The sequence below is a fragment of the Ylistrum balloti genome, unplaced genomic scaffold (assembly GCF_031769215.1).
Source record: "Ylistrum balloti isolate Yb309-2 unplaced genomic scaffold, AGI_CSIRO_Ybal_v1 Utg371000, whole genome shotgun sequence".
NCBI classification, from domain to species: domain Eukaryota; kingdom Metazoa; phylum Mollusca; class Bivalvia; order Pectinida; family Pectinidae; genus Ylistrum; species Ylistrum balloti.
Genome location: NW_026782558.1, coordinates 6,401 through 18,164, shown reverse-complemented (window position 1 = coordinate 18,164; position 11,764 = coordinate 6,401). Strand labels below are relative to the sequence as shown.

Here is an 11,764-nt window from a genome sequence, read left to right as displayed (position 1 = left end):
TGTGCTCCACTGTACCTATGTCCCAGTGTACTTTCCGTGATAATGCCATGCTTTCATCATGTCTCGTGACACATTTTTGTGCCAGAGATAATATAGAAAAAGCTAGACATCCTCGTATCAGATACGAAATATTATCACCAACCCTATACCTATTACATTGTTCCTTACAGTATATCGGTCATGCTAATTACATCTACAATAACAGATGATCATCAAGTACATGTGTCTTGAGGCTATGTTAAAATGCATCATAATGGAAACTTCACTGTATTCGTTGCATATCATCTGCATCATCTTACATTGTATTATCCTATGCTGGGTTTAGTACATATATGCAACATATGCAGTTGGTATTATGTATTCATAAAGCCGATATATGACTGACTACAGCATTCAGTACCTGGTGTACCTCCCCATCTAGATTTTAACATTTCCTTCAATCACTTCGATTTTACCATAGTCGTCTCGTAAGTTTCATACATTCGGTCATTAGCAGCACTGACTATTCAGAGGGACGAAACAGCTGTATGATGCAGTGAATATGTTTTTTGGTTCAACTGTATATAAAGTTGTTTTACACTTCTGTGTCTTTTGTACAATTTTCTAAGAACTGAAAATGAATAATTAAGATCAAACCTTTGTGTTTTTTACTTGCAAGTGTGCAACTCTTGTATCTGCATACATACAAAGCCACTGATATTCTTGCTTGTAGTTCTACAATTATAGTAGAAATTGATGTTTCAGCTAGGCATGATGACACACATGGATAACACTGATACAGTACAAATGGTGTGGTTCATTGATTCAAAAGTTCGATCAAGTCAAAAAGTACATATGATCAGGTTGATATTGTAAATTGTGATTCAAATAAATCGTAACATCAACAATGGTATCTGATATTAATGACTAAAGGGGCTATTTTTGCTTACCGCTATGTGTCACATCAAACTCTTCAACGAAAAGAGTCAATCAGCTAGAAGACACTATAGACTTCTTTCGAGTCCATTTTTGTGAATAGCACAGGCAGTGTCCAGTATAGATTTGTAAGTTTATTGAAACGCGCTACTCCTAATCACAGTGGATATTGATATGGCACAGCTCCCTGGCCCGGGGTCACAAAGATACGTCAGTATCCAACCATCCCTTCTTTATTGCTTTTAATATACGGGACATGTTGATATCTTGTATTTAAGATGTGGTCACGTATTTGTGATTATCATGGGTCTTCCATTTTCGCCTCTAGTCTCTCTGCTGTACAAGCTGTCATCTGTTATTCAGCTTAGTGTAATGTTCGATACAATGTTTAGGGTGAACTCGTTCAAAAGGGAAAATGTATCGACATTCATTGGTATTCAAGATGTGATCAGCGCAACGAAAGAGACAATCTCCGTACCATAGCTGCATTAGCTTGAAATATGTTAACATCATGTATCCCAGTATCAATCACTTCCTGAGGTATTAACAAGGGAAGGACATCCTCAGTCTGTATAAATAGAATTATATTATCAAAAGCACGTCAAAACTTATTAGTCAGTTTGGCATACATAGTTTATGTGCTGATATTCAGAGGGTTTTGATTTGTTTTCCCTTTTTCAGAATGCAACAATGTTGAAATACACCTTTCATATTTATATGTTTTAGGTTGGCACACGTCTTGGATTGACATACAGAGAAACGAGTGATTATCTGAAACATACAAAAAAAGAAACATGAATACCCAATATGACATATTGCTTCTTGTGATATTTGTGCTATCAACTTTGATAAATTCTAGTGGAGCCTTCGGATGGTATGACGGGTACAAATATAATATATTTTCAAAGCCACAAACTTCTGAGAATACAGACGCAGACTCTCCAGCAATCTTATCACTATGGTCCAAATACCATTTTCTAAGACATCGCCGAGCAAGTGTAGATGGCAAGATATTTAGGCCATCTGGATTATATATGAAAAGATTTCTGCATTATTCTCCTTTAATTTTTATGAAGAACAAAAACACAAAATCCAGCACATCAAAGTTAAAAACTATTCGGAGAAAACATGAGAAAAATGTGTATAGACCCTTCAATGCATTCGGTATCTTCATAAACACTTTTAAGCCATCAAAAACGGGATCCATTGAAAAAGATCCAGATTTTTCTGAAAGCGTACCAGAAGTAGAAACAGCTGACAACTTTGACCTACAAAGACAAGAGATACCTTCATTGGAGGATTCTTTATTAAGTGAACAATCTAGAGTAGTTCCGAATCTGTCCGAAATTGAAAATGTTGAAACTATCCGTCCAAACCTTCCTCTCAGCAACAAAGAAGTAATTGACATTGCTAGCAATGAGGATGAAGACACGGGTGATACGAATATAAGCCAAGAAAATCAGTTCGGTATTGTACCGAGCCAAGGCACTACAGATGAAGGAGATGGTTTCTTTGGATTTGGCACCAGACACCATTCATCTACAAGACTCCACGTGATTCCGACTACTGATGATACTGGAAATATTTTTTCTCATCAAAAGCAACATGGAGCCAAAAACCCATCTAAAGAAACTGCTAAAAATCTCAATTTACCACAAATTATTCTTGACCCTATCCATCAACGGGCAAGTGTTTCGGATGGCCTCGAACAAAAACAACATGGACAAGTAGGATTTGTCGATCAGTTCGAAAATCAAGATCGGAATTCTTTTGAGGGGTTCCCAGAAGATCCTGTCGCTAAATTCGGTACAGAATTCCATGATAACTTTCAAGACAGTCAAAATGATTATGGAACATTTCGCGACATAATTAATGATGATAGTGATTTTTCGAATGAAGGTCATTTTCCGAGAATTTCGGAAGGAATTGGTTTTTCTGACAATGATGAATTTTTCGATCAAAATAGGTTCACAGACAAGGCTTTGTTATCACAGACTGGATCTTCTTTCGATGAATCATTTTCACCATATCAAAATATTGACAATTTTTATAATGAAGAGTTTGGGGGAGGGTTTGAAAATTTTGAAAATTTAGACAGCTCTGACATTGCTGGTGGTGAATTTTTCAACGATGGAAATGACTTTGAAGGATTTTTTGACACCGATGAGGTAAGTCTCGAATACACAATAATTGAAATTTAATTGCTGATGAAATGAATCCCATTAATCTCGGATATCAATATAATCATCATTAGTCCGAAGGCTTCTTACTTCTATCCACGATATTAGTTTTGTCAAGGTGGTGGTTGATTGTCATAGTTCCTCCCTACATAAAAACGCCAGATTAAGCGACCCGTGCATGGGTCGGTACTCAGACTATGATTTATATTATTGACATCGGAGCGAAAACAAATCTAACATCGTTTTAACATTTCTCTCCTTGTTTGCAAATATCTCAAAGCAATTTAGTATTATATACTGTTTCATCTCGGTTTCCAGCCATTTCTCTGTCCAGTATAAATGCCATGGCCGCCACCATGCGGATTCTCTCTTGACTTGTCATTGTAACCTACCACTTCCGCTAATTTCGTGAGAGTTTACTTTTTGATAGGTTAACACGCAATACTGTAGAGGGATTCCGTAGAGTGGCGGCCATTGTTAATATGCTGGAAAGTAACGTTGTTGGTTTGAAGGTAAATCTATTGGGAAAATTAGTGGAAATACGCAGTTCATTACATGCAATTGCTTTGACATTGAAGTAAGCAGAAAAAACGTTTTACATTTCATCGCCCTATGATTTGTAACTTTCGCTCTGATGAAAAGTATATAAAACATAAGCTAAATGCCAACCAATACACGGGCCACTAAAGTTAGGCGTTTTTGAAGAGGAAGTCTGGCCATCTACCACGACCAATACAAAACTAAAAACATTGAATCTACTGGCGTGATTTTTTCTGCATTATTTACTGTCAATATATCAACCTATGAAAAGAAAACAATGGCATTAGATACATTATAAGTAATTGTTACTTATGTTCATGCTGTTATTGGGCTTTTATTATTTTTTGTTATTCTTTTTAAAGTTTCTTTTTGATACATGAAGTGTCTAAGAATGGCATCCTTGCATAACTTTATTTCAGCGAGTATAATCTTGAAGGTTTGACATCAACATTTACTGTTCTTGGTGTATTTAAAGAAGCCATTAAACGTACCAGTAGATCGTAACTTACGGCTACGTATCTGTTGGTGTTACAATGCTAAGGGGGTTTATTGTATGTATGAGGAAACACCTACCACTGTGTTATGCTCTCTCTGATACTCGTTTCTTTCACAAAGAAGATGCCGGGATAATCATTGTGATAAATACACAGCAGTGTCGGTAAAAACCTACCTAGATATCGATTTACAACAAGTATATGATTTGTAATAGTATATGACCTATGATTTTAACAATTTGTATGTGTATATTATACAATTTTAGATAGTACAACTGTACTTTGTATTGAAGGTTTAAAGATATCACCACTATAGATTTATCGATAACCAGCAGATCTGAATTACACGCTGTTTAAAAACATCGCTTCTCTAAAAACAACAGAGCAGTGGGAAATTTTTAATAAAAACATGTGTATTGTGCAATATCCGTTCTGTCCCGATAATATTTTCCGTTTTCTAATTTTAGTCAGGATGTGAAGGGATCCAGACTCGCTCGTGTAGCGCAGACGTGCAGTGTTCGTGTTTGGGTCTGTATTTCTGTATAGAAGGAACATGTGGCATGAAGGCTGCTTTACCTAATCGAGATCACGGTAAGAAATCAGATAAAGAGACAAACAAGGTTGTCTTGAAGTCAAAACCACCAATGTCTCTTTTAGTTCTAATAAATAACAATTAGTACGGGTCTTCCATTACTTTGATGCCTTTGATGATATTTTGGGATAATATCCAAGCTGAATTTAACGAATGTCTTAGAAATATCTAAGAGTATTGTATTTAGAAACAAGAGGTTCCAAAGGTATGTAGTGTTCATATAACATGTCGTTTGATTTAGTTTGACTGCAAACGTTTCACTATATAAAGGAAAACTTATCTGAAGGTGTCATATTTACTTTCGATAGTAGTTCCTGATCCTCTGTCTCCTAGGGAGCCAGTATTAATGTTTATACCAACGTATAACCCAATCACGAAAGGATTTTACTGAATGTTTTCATCCAAACATTGTATACACATTGCATAATAAGCCAAATAATTTGAGAAAATATTCAGTGCAATGAAAACGGTAATAGGTTTTTCATTTGAAGATTTGTTTTCTTATCTGAGAAACTGTTGGAAATATCATTTCTTCAAGTTCGAGATTGTTATTACCTTATTAAATTAAAAAAAATTATATATATTTTTGACATTGAAACTTCAAGCAGAATCTACTTATTTATAACTGACATCTTATGAATATGTACACCATTGTTCTAACAGATTTTAAGAGGAAATACCACCCCTATCAAACCCAACAAAATTGATTAAAATAGAAATACTGATCTTTTGACTTTTAAATGACACCTTTACCCGTTCTCGGTTTCCCTGAAATTTTCACCAAACGTAATAGACATAAAGGGCCTAATAATAGATAAAGATTTCTGGTGCACTCAAACTGGAAATACATGCTTCAGGTCTTTGAGAAATTGTCTTAGCTGAAAAAAAAAAAAAGTCATACTTTTAGAAATTTGAAACTATAATTTTGTTTTTATTTTGCTATGTTTTGATACATCTTTTACCACCATATTGTCAAATTGATTCTTATTAATCAAACAGTACATCGTTTGGTAATGCACGCTGTGGTTTTGGTACTTTCTCAGATGTAAAACTGAACCCTGTCATACTCCTTTGGCTACGACACTAAATTGGTCGTAGCACAGGCCGTACAGATGGCTTGAATTTTTGCATCTTTTCTCCTGAGTAGTCCCTCAAGGTGCTATAAAACAACCATCCACTTTTATTTAATTCGGTGCGTGAGCAAAATTCCCTTGTTCCTTGAGATATTCTTCGGTCAAAAGCTTTCAATGAAAAAAAGTAGGGTCTCAAATCTAATACTATGTTTCCCGAATACAGATACTCACCATTTATATAACACCTGCATTCAGATGCAGATACCTATCTAGATGTTGCCATGTCTTTCGATCCCTTTGGTCTTCCTCGGTAGCCACATAGGTTTGATATTTAGGCCGGTAGCATCGCTGAAATGTCGTAGGAAAAACAGCTATATGATGTAGTTAACGTCATGGATTGGCTTTTATGCATCCTTAACTAAGGTGTTCCAACTGAAGAAAGATTTCAAAGCATTTGCTCTTTTCCTCCTGCCTCTCCCATCAAGGAAGCGTTACCTACCATTTATACGAAATAAATCCCCAATTCACCCAAGGATTCTTTAGATCAAATTCGGCCATAATCCAGGCATTCCTAATAAAAAGGCCGAAACCAACTATTTATAAAAAAAAAAAAAAGTAATTTCCATTCACCCAAGAGTGCTTCAGACTAAACTGCAGAAAATCTAGCCACTCCTACGGCAGAGGAAACTTTTTTAAAGAATCTTATTGATTTCCCATTTTAGTCCCCGTCCGTCAGGCCCAAAGAGCCTTAACCCATCTTTTTATACAAAATTCAGAAAAGTCTTTCTGAAGGATGTTTCTGATCAATTTTTTTTTATAAAAATCTGGCAAACCATTTATGACATGTATCGATATTTATGACGTAAGCTCGTTAGACCTCCGGGCCAGGTAGATACAATAGATTAATCCAAATTTAATCAATATATTGACATTACACACTAGTTGATTAGTTATGATATCTAGATTTCTATGATGTAGATAATATATACTACCCTAAGAACACAATCTCATTTTACATCTTCTATTTACTTTCCTCAGGTGATTTTTCCATTTCTGAATAGCAACATGAATGCATCCCTAACTTAAGGTATTAACAAGCCAAAGTTGGTTCAATATTCAAGGATTAATTCCCGATATCAAGACTTTAGAACAAGTTGTCGCCAATTCACAACACTCGTTAGTATCCTGATTGTTCCGTTTTTGTTTACCACATCCTCACTTGAGAACGTGAAATTACTTACGTGCATCGACCAAGATATACAAGACAGGTATCGACAGTGAAACAGAAGACGTTTACACTTCCGGAACACCTGGTCTTATTCTGTTCTAAATGTAATTTTAAGGAGAGTACATGTAATGTTTTTGCTTATATTTTGCACTAGTTTCTTCGAAATTGAGATTTCTATTATGCTTCTGTATACATTTCTGTATTTCTTTTCCTTACTTCTGCTAGTTTCCATATTTGTATTTACAGGTGACAGTACTCAGATGGAAGGAACATGGCTAGACATTCCACCACAGTTCCGATAACCAATCCACACAATGATATTGTAATGCCTCCGATCAGCTGTCGAACCGACTGGACAAGGATCGTAATAGCGATTAACGGTAGATTTCCATCGGAGTCATTTGTGCTCAAATATGCACTGTATAATTAGTTAACATGGCTCTGAAGGGACGTTATCATACCTTGGGAAACCTGCTAACACTTTATAATTTTTTTCCCCTCTCATCTTGATTTATTTACCAGATAAATACAATTGTTACTATATATACAACAAACATATAGTATATTATCATGACAAAGTACATCTAATCATATCTTAAATAAATTGCTACAATCATGTGTTCTACATTGTATTTTTATTCTTTCGTATCTTATTTCTTTGAATATGTACACTGTGCATTACAGCAGTCAGCGCTGTCTTAGCAATTACAAAAAATATACTGTTAAGAAATAGTCCAATTGTATGAAAATATATCAAATTATTTGTACCTACAGTATAGTTACCGTTTTAATAGGACAATTACCAAAATATCTGGTCATGACACCTGTTTCCAATGGCTTATATGTGTTATCATGTATTTTGTGTCATTATCTGCAAGCGTTAATTTCCCCCTACGAGTGCAAAGTTTGAACTTCACCGTCTGACCAAAGTTGTTTTGCAAAAAGTAATCAAGATATGTATATAAACACATTTTGATGATAGGATATTCACTGTGCCTATAAACCAGTTTTGATATCAGGAAATTGACTGTGACTATCACCATACTTTGATGTCAGGATCTTCACTGTGACTATAAATACATTTTAATGTCAGGATACTGACTGTAATTGTAAACCAATTTTATATCAGGATATTCACTGTGACTATAAACATATTTTGATGTCAGGATATTCACTTTGACTCACATAAGGAGTCTGATGTCAATACAACTAAATGTAAAAACAAATGATGCTAAGGATAAATGAAAAAAAAAATGCAGACTCCTGGATGTTCTGGTCATTTAAACTACTACCTTTCACGTAAATTCTTACAGAGGACAGTTTAGAATTTAGTTAAAATACACACAGGAAATTTTGTTCTGCTTTATGTCATTTGCACATGGATGATGGATGAAAGGCTTTGAGCATGAAATCGTTTGCGCCAGACTTTGATCAGAAAATTATCTATTTTAGTCAGGTTATAGGGTGTGATACCAGTATCAAAAGTAGAAACCCAGTTATAAACGAGTGTTTCGGTCGTTTTCCACATACTAACTCTGACAAGATCAAATGCAATATCTTATGGTTGTGCATGATTGCTGTTACGATGCCATCATTCCCTTTGTTACTCCGGGTTTATTCAGCCAATAGATTTGCCGAACAACATCTTGTTCACATATTAGTCTCATAATGGGGACATAGTATATAATCACTATTTTAATTTTGTTTGCATGCAGGTTATTTTTGTGCATTAAGGTATAGGACTCTAAAACATTTATGTTATGAAATGCCATGTTCATTTTCATAGCAAATGGAAGAGTGACTTGCACTAGTGAGGGTTTCATAAATGCATATGTTGTTATTGTACATATTAATAATGCTATCAAATTATGTATCCTTGAACATATTCATTATTGCTTTAAATTATCCAAGAAATCATTACATAGTATAATTTGTATATTAAGATATAGTACTTCAAATTTCTTTACTTTGATGAAAATATGTCTATTTTAACATTCAAATAGCGTATTTAGGATATAATGGTGTTGAAACACAAACATGTAGAGGTGAACAGACTGTTCTACAATATGTATTTACTGATATTCTACGTAAACAGCCTAAATGATATAGATACATAATATGTACTTGTCGTAGAATGCTAAAAATACTGTAAATAAACTATTTTCTCTTTCAATAAATTATTTTACCTGGAAATCAATCAGAAAGAGGCTTTGTGTTTTATTTATCAATACCCACAAACCTATACTCTGTAGTATTGCCTCTCACTACCCTAGGTGGTAGTCCGGATAGCATTCACATGATAATGATCACGTTAATTTTGTGCCAGGTTTACCTTCGTTACGCAAACGTCATCCCAGATAACACGCAATGCAGCTTTATGTAAATCATTTTGTTGTAAAATGGTTATCAATAAATCAATAAAAACAAGCAAACAAACAAAAACAAAACAAAAAACAAAAGCAAAACAAAAACCAAGCACACAAACAAACAAAAAAAAAAACAAACAAAACAAAACCCAAGCACACAAACAAACAAAAAAACAAACAAAACAAAACCCAAGCACACAAACAAACAAAAAAACAAACAAAACAAAAACCAAGCACACAAACAAAAAAACAAACAAAACAAAAACCAAGCATACAAACAAAAAACAAACAAAACAAAAACCAAGCACACAAACAAACAAAAATACAAACAAAACAAAAACCAAGCACACAAACAAAAAAAAAAACAAACAAAACAAAACCCAAGCACACAAACAAACAAAAAAACAAACAAAACAAAAACCAAGCACACAAACAAACAAAAAAACAAACAAAACAAAAACCAAGAACACAAATAAACATCATATCTTAAGTAACTTTATGATTTGATAACGGAAGTTGTTGTATGCAAAGAAAAAACCATAGATATGCTATAGCATGATAAAATTGAACATAACAGAAAATTTATTTCATTTTATTGAAATAAATTAATACTTAAAATTCATTATACAATAAATACTGTTTCTGACACTTACCTCGAATTGAACGATTCATGTATATACTAATGATATTATATCATGTTTCTGTATAAAATAACCATATATTTCCAACTTCCTGGTTGAATTCGAAAGTGGTACGTAATTACCAAACAAATGCCATACTGACGGTTTGTGCAACAAGTTTATTACTTAATTGTTTTTAATACAGATCGATTTCCTCATTTTTTACATCGTCGATTGCTTCATAATTGCAGTGAAAGGGAAGAGCAATATCGTGGGATTAAGGAGGAAGAAAAGAAGAACTATCTCCGGGATTGCTGAATAATACAACTTCATCCCCCATTTCCTCCATCAACATTGACCATTTTTCTTTCGTTCACTAGTAATTTATTTAGATAATGTGCTTGAACAGAAAGATCAGTGTAACTTCTTTTAAATAACAGAATTAATAGAATGTGAATACAACTGTCCGGAAATGATTCATTCTACATTGTGAAGACAGCAACACTCACATAAGGATAGACCGATAAAATGAATTGTTTACCGACAATGTCTGTGTTAACACACTGAAACCATAACTGTACAAAAGATGCACAAGTGAATGATACCTTTCAGAAGTTTAGAATTTTGCAACGTTACAGCTAGATCAATAACACAGTATTATACTGCTATACCGTCCTTTTAGGGTTCGTCAAAGACGATTCGGACCTTAACTTTAATTACTTAGAAGACAACTGAGGGAAGTCAAAATTGATCGAAAGAAATGTCAAAAACTTGATGTGGAGATGCACTAGCGCAATAGCTCTATTAAAATAAACAAACATCATATATCTTGTATTTTCAAAAGTAATATGCTGCTCTGTACAACTTCATGAGAGGTCACGTGCATTTGTAAAGGACACTCCCGCAAGGTCCCAAGGTTGGTATGTACAGAAAGGTTTAATGTATATCTAACTTATATGACTGATTTTACCAACAGGGTTATGTTACTTTTGGTGATTTTAACGCCAGAACCAGCAAGCGGTTTGGAAATAAGACCCAATAAATGGACGAGGTCGTTTACTAGAAAAAGTGATCGCTGACAAAGACAAGATATCGATAAATTCTAAGTCGTGGGCTAAAGGCGGACTTTTGTGTCAAAAGAAGGCAACGTGTGCAGGTTACATACTACATACTGACTGAACCGCGAAGAGTGGGCCGTGTGGATGAATGTTCGGCTTTCGATTACCATTATCTAAACGTCATCTATCATTGATGTTTACGCGTGCGGTTTCGAGTACCAGCTGTTTTACGTGAACATGAATGCACTACGTCTTGAGTACTGATCAGCAAACCTCTATGTATGCTTCGCATGTTTCAGTTATGTTAAGTAATTCTATGGACAGGTGTAGTGTGACGACTGAGGTCTTGTTGTTAATATCGTACACCCGATCTTGACAGATTAAACGTCGACACAAAAGTATGCGTGAAAATCGTTTGACAAGGATAAGCAAAGGTCGCCCTAGGCGTGAAAACTCGTTAAAGTATGAGCAAAACCAGTTTCAATTACTACAAATGATATCGAAGATGGACACAAGAACAATTTACCGGGCAGTGTGACCGAGAAAGTATATAGTAAAAACACCAGAAATGACGTTGAATGGTGTAATAGTTCATGATTCTGATGTGAATCATAATGCATGCGCAGGTCTCGCAAAAATCAAAAACACTATATTGACCGGGAAATATGTCAACTGCAAGAGAAATCCTGTCTAAATAC

General features: G+C 34.6%; 1 protein-coding gene across 1 annotated transcript; it reads left to right on the top strand.

The window, feature by feature from the left end:
- The first annotated feature begins 1,709 nt into the window (after positions 1–1,709).
- LOC132559983 (uncharacterized) lies at positions 1,710–7,324 on the top strand. The gene is made up of 3 exons (XM_060224629.1): positions 1,710–3,083; positions 4,597–4,720; positions 7,269–7,324. The coding sequence occupies exons 1-3, from the start codon at positions 1,710–1,712 to the stop codon at positions 7,322–7,324; spliced, it is 1,554 nt and encodes a 517-aa protein (XP_060080612.1).
- The last annotated feature ends 4,440 nt before the right edge of the window (positions 7,325–11,764 follow it).

What these genes read in the sequence shown, in the direction of transcription:
- LOC132559983 (XM_060224629.1), top strand. Translation starts at nt 1,710, where the DNA reads ATGAATACCCAATATGACATATTGCTTCTTGTGATATTTGTGCTATCA. An exon ending in GATTTTTTGACACCGATGAG is followed by an intron (nt 3,084 to 4,596) that starts GTAAGTCTCGAA and finishes TTCTAATTTTAG; the next exon opens with TCAGGATGTGAAGGGATCCA. An exon ending in TTTACCTAATCGAGATCACG is followed by an intron (nt 4,721 to 7,268) that starts GTAAGAAATCAG and finishes TTGTATTTACAG; the next exon opens with GTGACAGTACTCAGATGGAA.